The sequence below is a fragment of the Pipistrellus hanaki genome (genome assembly GCF_964339955.1).
Source record: "Pipistrellus hanaki genome assembly, chromosome: 18".
In the NCBI taxonomy this organism is placed as follows: domain Eukaryota; kingdom Metazoa; phylum Chordata; class Mammalia; order Chiroptera; family Vespertilionidae; genus Pipistrellus; species Pipistrellus hanaki.
Genome location: NC_140520.1, coordinates 4878521 through 4896386, shown reverse-complemented (window position 1 = coordinate 4896386; position 17866 = coordinate 4878521). Strand labels below are relative to the sequence as shown.

The window sequence follows — 17866 nt, the reverse complement described above, 5'->3', positions numbered from 1 at the left end:
TATTTTAAATTTTTCTTTATTTTGGAACTGCCTTTATGTACAGACATCATAAAAAAAAAAAAAAAAAGCACATATGCTGCAGATTTTCCAAGGACTAGAAGTTGGAAATAAAAATTAAGGGCAACCAGGAGAACTGAAATTGTCTCAGAGAAGCTCTGAGGATCACATTCCTTAAATGTCCTTGATCACCTCTTCAAGTTCTTCCTTTGTGAACATGTGGAAATTCTGGCCAGGCTGCACGGTGGCTAGCTGGAAAGAAAACAGTGAAGGGTTAATAAGCGGGGCTCGGCCAGCCTGCTGATGGCCAAGAGACGCTGTGCTGGGGATGCAGCTGGTCACTACGACCTCAGGGATCTGCTGTCCCAGGGATATCCTATCCGGCGGCAGCTTCCGAAAATAGTTTTCTGGCTCCAAAATAAATTCTCATTGACCAAATTTTCTATTTTGAGGTTAACCCACACATCTTAGTTAACCAAATGCCTGGTGTCATGGTCACTACTTGAAATTACTTCAACAAGGACCACAAAAGTAGCAGCCACTTACATGGAATCAGTATATTTTTCTGTTAAAGGTTCCTTTAGAAAAGCATATTTACACACATGCAAGCTGAGTTTGTGTATGTGACTTCAGATGACTTGGCCACTTTGTGCCTCAATTTTCATCGGTAAAATGGGGGTAATAATAGCACCTACTTCATGGAATAATTATGATGATTAAGTGTTAATAGTCTGCCAGTGTAGTTCAGTTGGTTGAGTGTTGCCATGCACCGTAAGGTTGTCATTTCAATTCCCAGGCAGGGCACATATCCAGGCTAGGGGTTTGGACCCCAGTCAGGGCACATATGGGGGGCAACTGATCAATGTTTTTTTCACTCTCCCTGCCCCTTCCCTCCCTCTCTCTAAAATCAGTAAAAACAGCCAAGACCGGTTTGGCTCAATGGATAGAGAGTCGGCTTGGGGACTGAAGGGTCCCGGGTTCGATTCCGGTCAAGGGGATGTACCTTGGTTGCGGGCATATCCCCAGTAGGGGGTGTGCAAGAGGCAGCTGATCGATGACTCTCTCTCATCGATGTTTCTAACTCTCTATCTCTCTCCTTCCTCTCTGTACAAAATCAATAAAAAATATATTTAAAAAATAAATAAATAAAAATAAAATCAGTAAAAACATTTTTTTTAAATCCATGGTTAAAAAAGTGTTAATATATGCAAAGTGCTTAAGTGCCTAGAACATTATAATAAGCACCAAATAACTAATGGTTAATTATCATTGTTAGGTATGCTCTTTAAAATTGTCCATATGGCAACTTAATAAAAATGTTATGTTTTTTAAAGAGGACTGGCCATGAAAAGATTTTATTAACAACTAGAGGCCCGGTGCAGATTCGTGCCCCAGGGGGGGTTCCTCGGCCTGGCCTGAAGGGATCAGGGCAAAACCAGCTCTCCAACATCCCAAGGAGTCCCGGATTGTGAAAAGAGGTTCTCCGTTTAAGCACCCCAGAATTGGGCTCCCTCCTCTCTGGTTCCAGGTGCGTCATCCAAGAACACAGCTGCAAGTCACCACAGCTCAGCAGCTCCTGCATTGAGCATCTGCCCCCTGGAGGTTAATGTGCATCATATATATGAATATGACAGGAATTCAGATGTGACTTAAGTTATTAGTAATAATCAGCACTGACCACCAGGGGGCAGCTCCTGTGTTGAGCGGGATAAGGCTAAAACCAGCTCTCTGGAATCCCCGAGGGCATTTCTAGATTGCAAGAAGGCACAGGCCAGGCTGAGGGACCCCACCAGTGCACAAACAAGGCCAGGAAGGGATGTGGGAGGTTGGCCAGTCGGGGAGGGACTACGGGAGGGCTCTAGGGCGTGTCCAGCCCTTATAGCTCAGTCCCGGATCGGTTGGACAGCAGCAAGCTAACCTACTGGTCAGAGCATCTGCCCTCTGGTGGTCAGTGCACATAATAGCGACTGGTCAACCAGTTAACTGTATGCCCCAGGGGGTCAGTGCATGTCATAGCGAGTGGTTGAATGGCCTTAAAATGTCATTAGCATATTACGTTTTGATTGGTTGACCAGACAACCGGACACTTAGCATGTTAGGCTTTTATTATATAGGATCTTAAGGCCTTTGCACATGGCTGATCCCTCTTCCTGGAATACCCTTCTCATCCTTTCTCCAGGCATCACCTCTTTCAGGAGCTTGCCCAATGCCCCAGTGTTAAGTTATATGTTCTTGTGACAATACATTCTTACTGCTTTCACCCCAAGCTGTTATTATCTGTATATCCTCTACACTACACAGTACACAACTTGCATGGCCATTGGATTTTCTGTGTCTGTATCCCTGGTATCTATCGTTGTACATGGCATACATACAAAGCTGAATGAATTCTACTTTTCAGAACCAACTCCTTCATGTGTACCATGCCGTCCCTCTTCCAGAACTTTTCCATCACTATCTAACCTGTTTTTTTATTTAACATATTTCTACCCACTAGTTTCTTCTCAGTCCAGAAAGTATTTTCAAGTTCTTCCCCATCCTTAAAGAGACAGAAGTCCTTTTCTTTAATGCTACCCTCTGCTGTCAATATGTCTTGAGGAATCAGCAGATCTTGTTTGCTCCATTTCATCAGCTCCCTTTCACTCTGTAACTCATTAACTTCTGGCTTTTATCGTTACTGCTTTACTAAAGTTACTTATTCAAAAGATATCAGTAACTTTTTAAGACCTGAGCATACAAAACTGTACTTTTCTTTTCTTTTCTTTTAGTATTTCATTGATTTTTTGCAGAGAGGAAGAGAGAGGGATAGAGAGTTAGAAACATCGATGAGAGAGAAACATCGGTCAGCTGCCTCTTGCACACCCCCTAATGGGAATGTGTCCGCAACCAAGGTACATGCCCTTGACCGGAATCGGACCCAGGACCTTTCAGTCCACAGGCCGACGCTCTATCCACTGAGCCAAACCAGTTAGGGCAAAACTGTACTTTTCTTGACCTATTCAACCTTCAGCAACAGGAGCTAAGATACTAAACAAAAGACAATAAAACCGAAAATACCTCTATGTTAGTTGCATTCAGCTTCTCCTCCATTACTTGTTTGAGGATGATGAGTGAGGACTTGATGGCTTCTTTCAGAGTCATAGACTTGAAACAAAGAGCAGGAAGAGTAGCCATTAATTGTACATAATCCCTCCTTCCTTCAGAGCCCACCCATGCCTCCCTGAAGAGACGATTTAGCAAATATAACAAATCAAACATCAACAAGTACAGCGCATTACAAGCTTCTCCAGAATTCAAGTTAGTGGTAAATCAGAATACATTTACTCAGGGAAAAAGTCTTATTTTAAATCAGAACAAAGTCACCAACTTTCATCTTTGAAGAAGGGGAAAGGACTATGCTTCTCTAGTTTTCTTCTTTTAATTTAGAAGCAAGATAATATTGGTGATATCCTATAAATAATCATTCCTAAATGTTCTAAAGCCTGATGGTTTAGAAAATCTGCTCTTTTTCATTACCTTTTGTACCTTATTTCCTAAAAATGTGAAACCAATACTATTCGGGGTTGATATGAGCAGGGATCCCAGTATGAACCAGCCTTGATTTAAAAAATAATAAAGGTGAGAATTGTTACCAGAATAGACGTGGTACGTCCACAAGTGGGACTGCTTAGTTACCTTATGGTAAACTTCTTGCAAGGAGCTCTGGGCACCCTCTGAAGCAGAGCCGATTGCTCGAGCATCACACTGTACAAAGGTCCCAGATGGGTCCATATGAAACCTGCAAAATGCCCCAAAGGAAAAGGATTAAACTGCTTAAGAGTGGTGGCATTTTATGTAACAAACATGTCCTAAAAAATATAAATGCTTGGCCTGCAGTCAGAAAATTCCACCGGAATATGGAGGCACAGATCAAAAAGATGTTCTATGCCTGGAGAAACCAAATCTTTTAAAAAGTGTTTAAGAATACTAAGAGACTCTTAAAAAGGGGGGTTTAGAAGGAAGTACGGTGTATGTAAAGTTGGCACTTGGATATGCCTATCTTAATATCTGAGGACAGGGATTGGGTCAAAATTCCAAAGCAAAGCTCCAAAGCCCGCCCTCCGACTACAGTAACAAAGAATTAGCAGTGGATCCAATAGGGGAGTTCTTCAGAGGGTCCCCAAATCTGTCTTTGTATAAACAGCACAGAAACACTGAACTTTATACAGTTAAAAGCTCTTCACTTTTTATAACTCTACAATAATTTTCTCAGTTGATTTAAACTACCAGTCTCCACCCCAAAGTAAAATAATTCTCCCAGAAAAGCAGCAGGAAAAATATGGCAAAATGGTTCTTACAGTTGAGGTCCTTTCTCATCCACTCCTCCAAATAACAGTGCTACTCCAAAGGGACGAGACTAGAACAAAAAAAAAAAAAAAAAAAAAAAAGGTATTAAGATAATTAATCCCCAAGAACAGCAAGAAAACTTGCCCCAGCTTCACACCCACCATGGCACCCGGATCTGCATCTTCCTCTCCAAACTGCAGAGCCAGATTGGACACAGCCTGGGTCACACTCTCCACCGTCATGGTCTCATTGTAGGTGAACCAATGGTTCTGGAAGAAGAGCAAAGCATGGTCTACCTTCCAAACAAGCAGGGCAGTAGCGCAGCCCCACCAGCCCACTACACATGCCCTCCGCCCCTCCCCCGAACTGCACTTGGAAACGGAAGCTTCAAGCTCCAGGGCTTTTTCCTTAGCACTAAACTCGAATGCTTGGGACAAGATGAGAGGAGGAGAAATAGCTCTGGAGAAGCTTTAGCCAAAAGGATTCCAAGTAATGCTGGACTGGAGGACTGTTCCCTGAAAAACAGTTAACCCCTCACAGCACCAAGTTAGTCTTTTCACAAAGTGAACGCTAACAGCTGAGGGCCACTTTGCCTATCTTATCGTTCTGTCGGTGTTTAGATTATTCTCACATAAGTACTGACAGCAAATTTGCAAATAAGTGCAAAAAATTTCCCCATCACATATTTTTTTCTTCCTAGTCTGCTCTCCAGGCAGCAGGTGCTCAGTTAAAAAATAAATCAATGTTCCTCACCAGCATTTGTCACCTGGTACCTCTCATTGCTCACCACAGGAGAGCTGCCATGGGCAAGCCCAGCAGCAAAGGCAGCTGGGAGAATGTCCTTTAGCTGTGCTTACGCCTGCTGTGGTGCTCCCACAGAAAGGCAATTAGGGAACAGAAGGCAGTGTGGTGCTTGCGTTAGAGAAGGCACACCAAAAAGCAGCAAGAGACTGTCAGCACTCTGTACCAGGGCTTCCTTACAGCTGCGAGGGCTGGGTGACTAGTCTCCAAGCCACTGAAAGTTGTAACAAGGGATTCTACCCAAATCAATGCCCAGGAGCTATATCTGCTGTTAACACAGATACCTGCAATGCAGCCCACACAGCTATAGCAACTCTAAACAGGAACTCAAGCACCATGGTAAAAAGAAGAGATGATGCTAATTTTACCTGTGTCTCCACTCTGGCTTTATCAATTAAAGTCTTAGCATCAGCAATTAGCCCACTCATGGCACAACCTGTAATGTAAAAGCAACAGTGACCCAGCGGCCAATCCACGCAGAGCTCTTTCGTCCACTCAGGAAATCCCGAGATTCTGGAGTGGAACCATGGCGCCATTCAGCAACCCACAGCAATATACCCACGAGAGCAGATGGGAAATTATCTGCTCTGCACTCCAAGAATAATTGTATTACAAACAAATAAAAAGCCATCCACAATGGCACGGAAGTCCAGCTATTAAGGTAGAAGGCAGAGAAGAACAGCTAATCACACATCAATTTCCACACATTACGTCTGTAAGCTTCCCCTCAGCACTCTTTGTAGACCATGATGCACTTTCAAACTAAGCAAACACCAGCACTCCAACAAGAGAAATACAGACACAAATGGCCACCTTACAGTGAGCTTCGATGAAAGACCCTAGAATAAAATCAGAGCTCATTTCCCTGGCCAAACCCAAGCCAACTAGTATACTGGAGGGGAAGTTTGCCTGATGTTCCCAGATAACGAGCTTGTGGCTGTTACTTTACATGCCATGACGCAAATCTCCAAACGCCCAGGCTTCACACCCATAAAGCCAATGACTCCCTTGATACATCTCCTTGGATGTACCGCAGACTCCAATCAGACTCCATCTGCTTCCTTGGCCTCCACAAGCAGTCACATTTCCAATTCTTCCAATCTCTCTGTGATTAACCCGTCTGGCATTAGTCCTTCCCTCTCCGTTCTTGGCCTCGGCCTTGGTTAAAGCCCTCATCTTTTTGGATTAAAAATAATTTCTTTCCGGGACCGGTTTGGCTCAGTGGATAGAGCATCGGCCTGCGGACTGAAGGGTCCCGGGTTCGATTCCGGTCAAGGGCATGTACCTTGGTTGCGGGCACATCCCCGGTAGGGGGTGTGCAAGAGGCAGCTGATCGATGATTCTCTCTCATCGATGTTTCTAACTCTCTATCCCTCTCTCTTCCTCTCTGTGAAAAATCAATAAAATATATATTTTTAAAAAAAATAAATAAATAAATAAATAAATAATTTCTTACCGGCTCGCCCTGCCTCGTCTCAGCCCCCTTCACTCTCCCTTCAACATTGTCACCAGAATGGTCTTTCTAAAACCCTCCCGGGGTATTACCTCAGGGCTTAAAGCAAAAGGATCGAGTTTAAGCTTTTTTGCATGGTAAGGACTTCCATCGTCAGATCCCAGACTCATCGCTAGCCAAGCCCATCCACCTCCCGGTCATATCAAACTGCTGTGCCAGGGCATTTTCCCTTCACACAAGGCTCTGCTTGTTTCTATTCCCTATAACTAGAATGCTCTGCTATACTGGGCGTTTGTTCACTTGGTAAACTTCCTCATCTTGTAGAGTCAACTCAGCTCAGGCACCACCTTTTCTAAAAGCTCCACTACCAATGGCCTCAGCAAAACTAATTATTTCCACCTCTGTCCCCCTACTGAGCACAAAAACAGCCTTTCTTAATACCTAGGGCGCTTAACTGCATTTACTTATTTGTGTGTCAACGCTCAGGAGTAGACTGTATGCTTCCAGAACACAGGACCATGTCTCATTCCTCTCTGTATCCCTGGTGGCTAACACGATGGATGGCCCAAAGTAGGCTCTAAATCTGTTGACTGAAATGACACTGGCCTGCCTACAAAAGACAGGTGCCCTGAGATGAAGCTGTCACATGTTCTAATCTTAAAAAACTGAATCTCAGTTTCTGTATCTATGAAAGAGAATGTCAAGCTCCCAGAATGGTCACGCCATTGGTTCTGATGCCTCCCAGCAATTAATTATTTTACCAATGTTTTATTAGATGACTAGATAGGTTAAGAAAATTTAGACAGCCAACTAAAATGGCATGCTATAAATAAGTAGAATTACTCCCTATAATGATGTTGAAGCTAAGGAAAGCGAATTATAACAGAAACCAAGAAAAAGGAGGAAAGTAGGGGGAGATAAGGAGTAAAGAAATAAATTGGAAAACAGAAGCCGAGGACTTCTGGTCAAAGTCTATTTGATCTGGTCAAAGTCTATTATTCTTATACTCTCTGAAGCTTAGTCACTGAAGATCCTTAGCATTCCTCTCTTCTTAGTGAACACCCTAGCTTCCTACACCATCCTCTGCTTCACCAGAATCCTGGGCTCCTGGTGGCCCCTACCTGAGCTAATGCTGTGCATCAGTAAAGACCCAGCCACCACAGGGGGCTGGCCTGGGATTCAACCTTCACGTATTTCACCAACCATCACATCTGCGTCTAAATGTGACGGGGAAGGAACTTCTGGGAGCGAGGGGGCGTTACAATTGCCTCCTGCTCCTATATTATGCACCTGGCCTACTGCCTGGAAACTGACGGCTACAGGGAATAAGACCTTCATCTAATGAACCCCCCTTGGAACATCAAAGAAGACTAATGAACCCAGGCCAGATCCTACAGAGAGCTGTCCCTGCTCCTTACCTATGTGAGCATCAATCTCTACAATTTTCTCGATGCTGCTCGGCTCCATGAGTGGGGAGGTAATTCTCTTCTCCACGGCTAGGCACACCCCCTCTGATGTCTGGATCCCAATGGCTGTAGAACCAAGCTAGAGAGAAACACATTATGGTTAACATGTCCTGGTCAAAGAACAGTCTCACATACTCACCAGGAGTCTTTCTGTGTATCTTCACAAGACAGACCTTCAATCAGCCTTAGCTGGTCCACATAAAAGGAGCCCCCTAAGTCAGTAATGTATTGCTCCTGTTGATGGCGAGAGCACGGATTTACAGAATTCTCGAGGGGAAGTTCAATAAGGTCTTGATAGTATCTAAAAAACTATCAACTTGAATGCCAATATTTTGGAGATGGGCAGATCCTAAAATTCTATACATAGTGGGCAAGTAAGTAATAAAACTCGAATCTTTTCTCTGGACCTGGTTTCTTTTCACCTTTGCTATCCTGATCTGTTCCAAAAGGGGATATTCCTCAAATCCATGTGACCTCCAAATAAATAACTTACTTTTGAAGAAAGAAAAAAGAAATAACACCACCAAGGTAAAATATTAATTTTTCGAGGTCACTAGCAGTCCACAATATAGCTTAATTTCATCTCTCCATCTCCATGCCACCCTCCTAGTTACCTATCCCTCTGTCTCAGTTTCCTTGTCTGCAAAATGGAGATAATAACAATACATCAAGGAAGGTAAAATAATACATTAAAATGCTTAAAATAAAATTTAGCACATAATAAACGAGCAACAAATGCTAATTATTCTTACTTGCCTACCTTACTTCAATTGCCTCCTACTCAGTCTCCCATCTTTAATTTCTCTCCCCCTATCTATCATTCCTCTGATGGCCTGACAGACCCAGTAGAATGCTATTTTTATTACACTGCTTCTCTGAAGAACTAATATCTCCCTATATTGCTTGTAACATCAAATTCAAATAAGTTTTCAGAGCCCTCAAAACTAACCCCACTTTTCTCTCCCAACTTTATTACTCATTATTTTCCAACAAAATCCCTCAAGTACAGCCCAAGCCATTTTCTCATGCTGTGTTATCCCTCTACCCTTGCATCTCTGCCCATGCTGTCTCCCTGCCTATCCAAATCCACCCATCATGCATAAAGCCTTCCAATACTATGTGCCTCTCCTCTGAACTACCATTATCTTTATTTTTTTAGAAAAATATTTTTATTATTATTTTTTTTTTTCTTTCATTTTTGTAGGCTGGGAGGTAAGTGAATAGAACAATGTTTTCTAACCGGTCATCTCCCCTGGCCTGTGTTTCATTGTCCCAAAGTTTAATTAACAGAACAGGGAAGTTGCCCTGAACTGAACTCAACACTTTGGAATGAACTACCATTTTCTTTAGTTAGGTCTACAAAGCAATGACTGCCTGGAGCCTGTTATTGCAAAGGATTCCATGAATTATTATGCATAACATGCTTAACATGCCTACATAAACAGGCTATTTTATAAAATATATCAAAATCAAGATAGTTTTCTTTTGTGCACTTACATTTACCTCCAGATGTGTCTATATTACAATTCTGCCTAACATCAAGCCCTCCCCCTGGGGGGGACTGGGGAGAGGGAGGCAAGAGGGAACATCTAAACTGACTCTTTGTAGTGTAATGTAACTCATTCGAATAGAAGTAACCAATGTCCAGGTGCTCAGTGTAATATAATTTTGACACTGACATAGATTTTCACTCCTTCCCCAAAGAAACCTACTCTAAAAGCATTCCCCCATTCCTGTTAGCTATGTCCCACCCATGCCATCCGCACAGTACCTCCAAGTGACCATTTCTACTTGTCAGCCATATTTAGTCATTTCTCCAGCTCCTTTCATACTACTAACCCCTTACAGTTATCAAACTACTTTCTCATCAGCTACTCATAAGTTGTCAAGGCAACAGCCAGGCTAATTTAAGCACCAAAGAGCCTGAATTTCACTAAGGTTAAATTACACCCAGTAAAGGCCACAGCACTATATCTATCCTAGCCCAACCTAGGACCAGGGAGATCAGGTGCCATCTCGTTATCGCTAACTAATCTAGAAATTACTGGCGGTGAGGAGCTAAAAGGAGAACCCCCACAACTGAGGCTTACTCAATTTTGCACATCTGGGCAGAACGGTTGTCTTAGCTGAGGCTCGAAATAAATGCCACAGCATGGAATTCCGAGAGTCTGTACGTCACAGTAATGTGTGATTTCAATACAGGGCTAAGATTATCAGATACAGAAACAGGCACCTGAAGCTGGCCCATCGTTTTCTGTCCACTATCTATCACAATGCTTCCTCCTTCACTTGTACGTCTCTGACTCATCAGAACCCCCTTTTCCAGATTCTTAGACAACCGTTTCCGCCAACACACTGTAGAAGAGGTAGCTTGGAAGGAAACACACTAGCTCTCTTCAGTCACGTGAGGAAATGTCTGTGGAAGAGGTTTAAACATTCTGTGTGGTTCAAGAGCAAAATTAGAACCAATTAAAGGAAATCTCAGGAAGTTAGACTTCTAATTCAATACAAGGATAAATTTCTAAAATACTACAAACTATTTTCAAACAGAATGATTTATATAGTGAGAAAATATTTTGTTGCTAGCCTGCACAAACAGAAGCTGTTTGCAGGGATACAGGGGTGACTGATGCACAAAGTGAGGGGCTGGACTAGTCCAGTGATTGATTCTCAACCCTTGCTAGACATTAGAATCACTGGGAAAGTTCTTACAAATACTGACGCCTGGGCCTTATTGTGGACAACCGAAATCAGAATTTAGATCATCCAGAGCCCAACAAATATAGGTACCCCATGAGAACTTTAGCTTGTTTTCTAACTAATTTTTCGAATACTGGGTTTGAACTATTCGATTTTGTTACACATCTCTTATTCAGTCTGATATAAATTTACAGTCTTACCAATAATACAGGTGGTTAGTTAAACTATTTGTTAAGAAATATCTCCCAGGAGCTAACTCTGGACTTCTAGGTCCTCCTCTTTATAGATAAGATTCTCAACACACATATGCCTCCAACCCACTGAGAAAAGGTTACTTACTTGATTATGAAGCAGTGACCTATTCAAAATGTTTTAAAATAGGTTTTAGGAATGGGATTGAAACTATTATTAAAATGATTAACAGGGAAATAAAGAAAATTTTCTAAAGAAATAGAGAAAACACATTTACTCTAAATGGTCTGCCAGCATGGGTTACATTGCCATGAAATTTCAAAAGCCATGCCATTTGATACTATACCTTTATAGCCTCAATAGCATATTCCACTTGAAATAATCTTCCTTCAGGAGAAAAAGTATTCACACCCCTATAGTTAAGAAAAAAAAGTATTAGAAATTTATCAGAATAAGCAAAGAGACGCTAAACCCAAATTCCTTGGCATCTAGTTCAAATGGCTACAAGATGTGCACGCCATCATTATTCTCCTTTCCCACAGATCTGCAGTTGTTTTTCGCTTTTTTATTTCTGGTACATTCACAGCTTTTCAAGGAATGAAGCCCGTATAGCAGGGGTGGGAATGTCTGGCCTGTGGACTGTGTAAGGCCTGCAGAGTTACTGGGTCTGGCCCTGCCAAGGCATTAGGGGTGAGTTAATTAAATGTTTGACCAAATATAGCAGGCTGATCATTTAAGCTGATCATTCTGAAAGGCCCGTGAATGATGTTATAAATATCCAAATGGCCCTGGCAGAAAAAAGATTCCTCACCCCTACTATATAGAGAACACTTCTGTCCACTCCCAGTCTTCAAACTGATCCAAGGAGAGCACCGATCTTCTGCCTCAATCCTGAATCAATCTGGAACTCCTTTAAAAAACTCACGCCCCAAACTATCAGGCAATCCCCAAGAAAACGCATTTATCCTTATTCTCTTCCCAGTGCATACATTTGATGTTAGTATCTTACTTCTTAGTAAAAGTCAGTCACAGGTTTTCTGTCTTTATTTGTATGAATTAGTATTGCTATCTTAAAAGCAGACTGAGTGAGATCTGTGTAATTTCTAAACCTAGTTCAATCATTCAATATGTATTTATACCAATTACATGCCAAATTGCTTTTCTCTAAAACACCTCCACACCTTTCCTTGCTCCAGTCTGCTGGAAATTCCTATGGAGAAGAGGCATCAATAATGGTCTTAGCTAGAAAAGCTTTCAGCACACAATGGGCACTTTAAAAATTTTAATGAATGAAAATAGTTATGATCTTTGGTTTATGGAGTCTGGACATGTGGTTTGATGTGGATAGGATAGGATAGGACAGGATAGTGTTTTCAAATTTATCAAAAACTCCTCTTTTAAGCCGAAACCGGTTTGGCTCAATGGATAGAGCGTCGGCTTGGGGACTGAAAGGTCCCGGGTTCGATTCCGGTCAAGGGCATGTACCTTGGTTGCGGGCACATCCCCAGTAGGGGGTGTGCAAGAGGCAGCTGATCGATGACTCTCTCATCGATGTTTCTAACTCTCTATCTCTCTCCCTTCCTCTCTGTACAAAATCAATAAAATATATTTAAAAAAAAAAAAGAATACTATTCTCTCTTTCAACTTATACGTATAAAAAAAAAACAAAAAACTCCTCTTTTAAAAGAAATCTATATACATTAAAGGCTAATATGCAAAGTATCCCCTTGGGAGTTCGACCAGGAGTTCAATCTCTTGCTATGATGTGTGCTGACCACCAGGGGGGCGTCATGGAGCAAAGGAAGGCCTTGGCTGGCAGGCAGAAGGCCCCCATCAGCCCTGATTGCCGACTAGGCCTAGGGACCCTACCCATGCACAAATTGCAATCCTCAAAATATAAAACAGATAATGTAGGTTGAACTGAATATTTACTACATAACTTCTATATGCCTGGCACTGTTACAAACCTTTAAATGATTTAACTCACTTAATCCTCAAAAACAATTCTATGGTGAGCAGGCTGCGCCAGGTCAAGGTGGATGCCGGATCACTCTTAGGCAGGCAGAGACCAGTGGCAGCAGCAGGGAGCGGGGAAACTGGGTGAAGGCCCAGCACCACAGGCGGGATGGTGAACAGGTGAGGGGCCAAGGCGGGGTGCCAGGCAGGGCAACCTGGCTGTAGGGTTGCGGGGCTGCAAGGCTGGGGGCATGAGCTGGGAGCCAATCTCTGCAGGCCACACCCAGAGACCCCACCCATGCACAAATTCGTGCACCAGGCCTTTAGTATCAACCATATGCCAAGAAATATCAATTTATATCAATTCCTCCTACACAGTAACTCAACACTCTCTTCCATTCTCAATGTCCTCATTACCTTTCACCTATTACAATAGTGTTCTAACTGGTACTGACTCACTCTTTCCCCTAATCCAGTCATTTAATCTCTATTAAACAATTATGACTGTGTAACTTCTTAAAACAAAAATTATGGCACAGTTATCTACAGAATAAGACCCAAACTCCTTAACTTCATATTAAAAACCATGCACTATCTAGTACCATCCTATGTTCCTCATATCTCATCTCCATTACCATATATGTATTACATACCAGACTGGAATTTCCCAAATATGCACTTTGCTTGCCCATTACCTCTTCTTTGTACACCCTATATTCTATACCTCAAAACTATTGTCATATTTATTAAAATCTTGCTTTTTTAAGATTTTAAATACCAGCTCTTTTGTGAAGTTTTCCAATTCCCCAATACTGAATTCCCAGTGTTGATTCAAATTTCTCTAACGACATGAATACATTTCTGATTCATCCTGTAGTTACTTTTGTCAATCTATATGTATAATCTATACATATAAAATGCTAATATGCAAAGTGTCCCTCGGGAGTTTGACCAGGAAGGGGGGGAGGGGTTTGATTGCTTGCTATGACGTGCATTGATCACCAGGGGCAGCATGGGATGAAGGAAGGCCCCAGCCGGCAGCTAAAAGCCCCCAAACGGCCCTGATCACCAGGCAGGCCTAAGGACCCTACCTGTACACGAATTTCATGCACCAGGCCTCTAGCAGTTCTTTAAAAGACAATCTTCCATATGGGGCAACGATCTTGACTCTGTTCATTGCTGCATGACCAGCAACTACAACAGTGCCTTATACACAGCAAACACCCAAGTACATTAGCTAAGTTTTAAATAAAACTGACTATACTTTAGCTCTTCTTGGGAAGATACAAAAATGAATAACATAAAGCAGCAATAAAGATGTTAAGTAAACCTTCAGTGCTCTGGAAGAGAAATGTTGATTAACAAAATCATTTTACAGGACAGTAGGAAAAGATGTCAGTTTTAAAAATTCTCATACATCTTCTGAGTCAGTAAAAGGATAATGTAGTTCTGGATGATAAAACTTTTGACAGAGTCTATGAATAACTGATAAAGGCAGCTTCTCCAGCCTAGGACAAAGAAAACATCTGCCTAGCCTTAAAGAAAGAAAGAGGCTGGGGGCTGAGGGGGAAGTTATGTTTAAACTTAACTGATCAAAACAGAAACTGAAAGTAAAAGTGTCTGCAGCGTATGTGCAATGTAACATGACTTAACATTTCCCAAGCCCTGCAAGTTCTTTTTTTCTTCTAAATAACTACAACAATCTCGATTTTGATTTAGAAACCAGCCTTCTACACGAACTTGCCTTAAACTCGTTAAAAAGTAAGAAAAGTAAGAAAAGCCTAGGACTAGTGGGATCAGCACGAGGAGGAAATTTTTGAGAACCACTCTAAACACCCGTCTCGATAAAATCAGACTCCAGACACTATCAGGGCACAGCCAACACCTGCCTTCGAACTTCTGAGAAACTACACGTCCCCGGAATCGGAGGAAAGGCTGCTCTATGCCCACGACTAAGAAATCGAAAACGAGGCTCTCCTGGAAGAAGAAGGGAGCTGAAAGGATCAGACCCAGGAAATGCTCTCTAGCTGCTTTTTCTTCCGGGCAGCACGTTCACATCTTTTAAGTAGGCAGCGCGGAAAGATGAACTGGGAAGGAAGAGGGTGACCCCTGGCCTCCTCGGGGTTAAAGGTCGGAGCACCGCCCCTCAGCCTCTTCCCGGAGCACAAAGCGGAGCTCCTCGCTTCCGCACCCGGTGAGGATCCAGCAGTGACTCAGCGGGAGGCAAGGGCGGCCGCCTGGGCACACGCCTCGCCCGGGAAACCACAGCGGGCGGCGGGGTGGGCAGATGCCCGCGCTGGGCCCCACGCGGGCTCCCGGGGCGCCCCATGACACGGCAGAACCCAGGCCGAGGCCGGGCCCCTGGCCTGCCCACCCCTCATCCCAGCCCCGTTTCTCCCCGCTGTACAGACCTGTCGTACTCAGACCGGGTGAGGAACATGGCGAGGGCAGGCGAAGGCGGCAGCGGCTACGCGGGGACTTGGAGGGCCAACACGAGTTCACCGGCGCCTCGCAGCCGCACACCGCCGCCGAACCGAGGCCCTGCTCCCGACTGCGCGTGCGCGCGCGACCCCTTCGGCCCGCCCCCCTGCGCCTGCCTCCTATTGGTTGTTGGTAGTTCCCGCCGAGCTGATTGGTCCAACGAGCTGTCCTCGCCAGGCTGTGGTTGGTCCGGGGAGGGCGGGACAAAGGTCGTTCTTCCGTTTTAAATCGCAGGTGGTTGCTAGGGGCGCGGAACCGCTGGCGTGCGGTGCGAGTTCTGCATCTAGAGAAGGTGTGGGAGTTGGGGGTCTGAACCCCGAGTAGATGTTTCCCGCGCCGGCTCCCTGAGTACGTTAGCTCCATTTTCTCCGAGCTCTCAGCCGCCCTTGGATCCCCGCTCCTGCGGCTCTGGCGCGGTCCTCCGCCAGGGGCTGTGTGCGGGGCTCTGGCGCTGGACGCGGGCCGCGAAGCGGGGCGCTGCAGGGGGTCGGAGCGGCCCGGGCGAGCGAGTCCTCTCGCTTCAGCCTCGCTACCGTGGCTGTTGAGAAAAGGGGTGGGTTTCAGTCTGTCCGAGAGTCTTCAGGTGTCGGCGCGGTCATGGTAACTTTACCGGCATTGCCTTATGTCCGCCTGCGCCCCGTACCGCTCCCGCTCCTCCCCTAGTGCGGTTTCAGACCTGCTGGCTCAGCTCCGGATCCGGAATCAGAGGCCTCACTGCCTTTTCTGGTATTCATGAAGAATCAGCCCACGGGGTCGAATGTATGCCCCTCGTTCCCTTCCCTGAGGTAGGAGAGCAGCTTCACAGGAAGACCGTAAATGAATTAATTTGTTCACGTAAGGTAACCAGTTAAGAAGTCATTTCATGGGCAGCAGTGTATGTCTGAAAGGGAAATGCCAGGGTCCAGTTCCCGTTAATAGGATACCTCTCAGGTCTGTGTCTCAAAGGTTCCTACTTAGCCCTAGGTTAGGTTTGTAAATGACCAGGACATTTCAGTGATTGGGGAAATTTAGAAATATGCCTTTTGGGTATTGACATCTGTTTTTGCCACCATTTATGTCCTGCCTTCATGAATTCAATGAGAATTTCGTTTTGTGGTCCCTAGCCAGAGGTTTGATGCCTTAATGGAAAAAAAAAAAAAAAGAAAAAAGAAAGAAAAATGAGGAGAAATTCCAATAGCACTTGTCAGAGATGTTAGATTTCTGAGGGTATCCTCTGGGCTTGGAAGGGGAGCTGCAGGTAGTTGATTTTGGGTAAGAAGAGATATCGTTTTCTCCCCCCAAGAAAGTGGAACTTTATGACATAAAAATCCAGCACCTCGTTTAGTTTCTTGTCCATATTCAATTCAATAAATAATTGCTTCATTAAGAGCTGGACCAGCCTGGGCCATTCTGACAGTGATTAGAGCATCGCCCATGGACCAGAGGTTCACAGGTTAGATTCCTGGTAAAGGGTACATACCTCTGTTGCAGATTTCCCATCCTCGGTAGGGAGGCAACCAATTGATGTCTCTCCTCTCTCCTCCCTCCCTTCCATTCTTTCTAGAAATCAATGGGGAAAATATCCTCCTGTGAAGATTAAAAATATAAATAAACTAGAGATCAAGTACCGTATTTTCCGGCGTATAAGATGACCCCCTCATTTTACAGTTAAAACATAGGTTTAGGCCTATATTCGCTGTATAAGACTACCCCCCACTTCAAAGAAAAGACTTACTTTGCCATCAAGATCTGGAGGTAACTTTTGTGCAATTTTGGTCTTTTGCTCCCGATTTTCGGTTGACTTTACACAAAAATTCGTGCACGTGGTGGCAGGCCTAAGCCATCAGTCGGACCCTTAACACTGCTAAGGATGCGGGAGAGGCTCCCTCCACCAGCGCTGCACTTGCAGCCATGAGACTGGCTAGTGGCTGAGCAGAGATCCCACTGTGGGAGCGCACTGACCACCAGGGTCAGCTCCTGCGTTGAGTGTCTGCCCCCTGGTGGTCAGTGTGCATCATAGCGACCTGTCATTCTGATCTTTTAATTTGCATATCACCCTTTTATTATGTAGGATAACATTTTTAGAAAGGAGAATAGATCTTATTTTTTTTAAATAGAGTTTGACCAGGTATCCCTCTGAAAAAATAATATAGGAGCCATAGAAGACAGAAAGGAAAGGAATGTAGTAAAATATTAGCTAAATTCAGAAACTGAGAAAGGAATACAAACATCCTGGAGAACTAAACACATAGATCTTGGAGCAAATTAAATTGTGGCAGAATAGCCAGGGTGGACTGGAGACACTACCCAAATATAGAAACCAGTACGGCCTGCTGGCATGGCTCAGGTGTTGAGTTTTGACCCATGAGCCAGGAGATCACCGTTAGATTCCCAGTCAAGGCACCTGCCTGGGTTTCTGCTCGATCCTCAGAAGAGAGCCTGCAGGAGGCATCAGATCAATGATTCTCTTTCATCACTGATGTTTCTCTCTCTCCCCCTCGCTTCCTCTCTGAAA

At 44.0% G+C, this 17866-nt stretch overlaps 1 protein-coding gene across 1 annotated transcript; it reads right to left on the bottom strand.

Moving 5' to 3' along the window:
- Nucleotides 1-15461, bottom strand: PSMA5 (proteasome 20S subunit alpha 5). Its single transcript, XM_084866289.1, has 9 exons — nucleotides 15303-15461; nucleotides 11282-11348; nucleotides 7996-8122; nucleotides 5493-5560; nucleotides 4485-4592; nucleotides 4335-4393; nucleotides 3673-3775; nucleotides 3055-3141; nucleotides 1-249 (listed from the first exon to the last, which is right to left on the bottom strand). The coding sequence occupies exons 1-9, from the start codon at nucleotides 15329-15331 to the stop codon at nucleotides 172-174; spliced, it is 726 nt and encodes a 241-aa protein (XP_084722415.1). The 5' UTR covers nucleotides 15332-15461; the 3' UTR covers nucleotides 1-171.
- Between the last annotated feature and the right edge of the window lie 2405 nt (nucleotides 15462-17866).

What these genes read in the sequence shown, in the direction of transcription:
- PSMA5 (XM_084866289.1), bottom strand. Translation starts at nt 15,331, where the DNA reads ATGTTCCTCACCCGGTCTGAGTACGACAG. An exon ending in ACCCGGTCTGAGTACGACAG is followed by an intron (nt 11,349 to 15,302) that starts GTCTGTACAGCG and finishes TCTTAACTATAG; the next exon opens with GGGTGTGAATACTTTTTCTC. An exon ending in GATGAGAAAGGACCTCAACT is followed by an intron (nt 3,776 to 4,334) that starts GTAAGAACCATT and finishes GGCATTTTGCAG; the next exon opens with GTTTCATATGGACCCATCTG.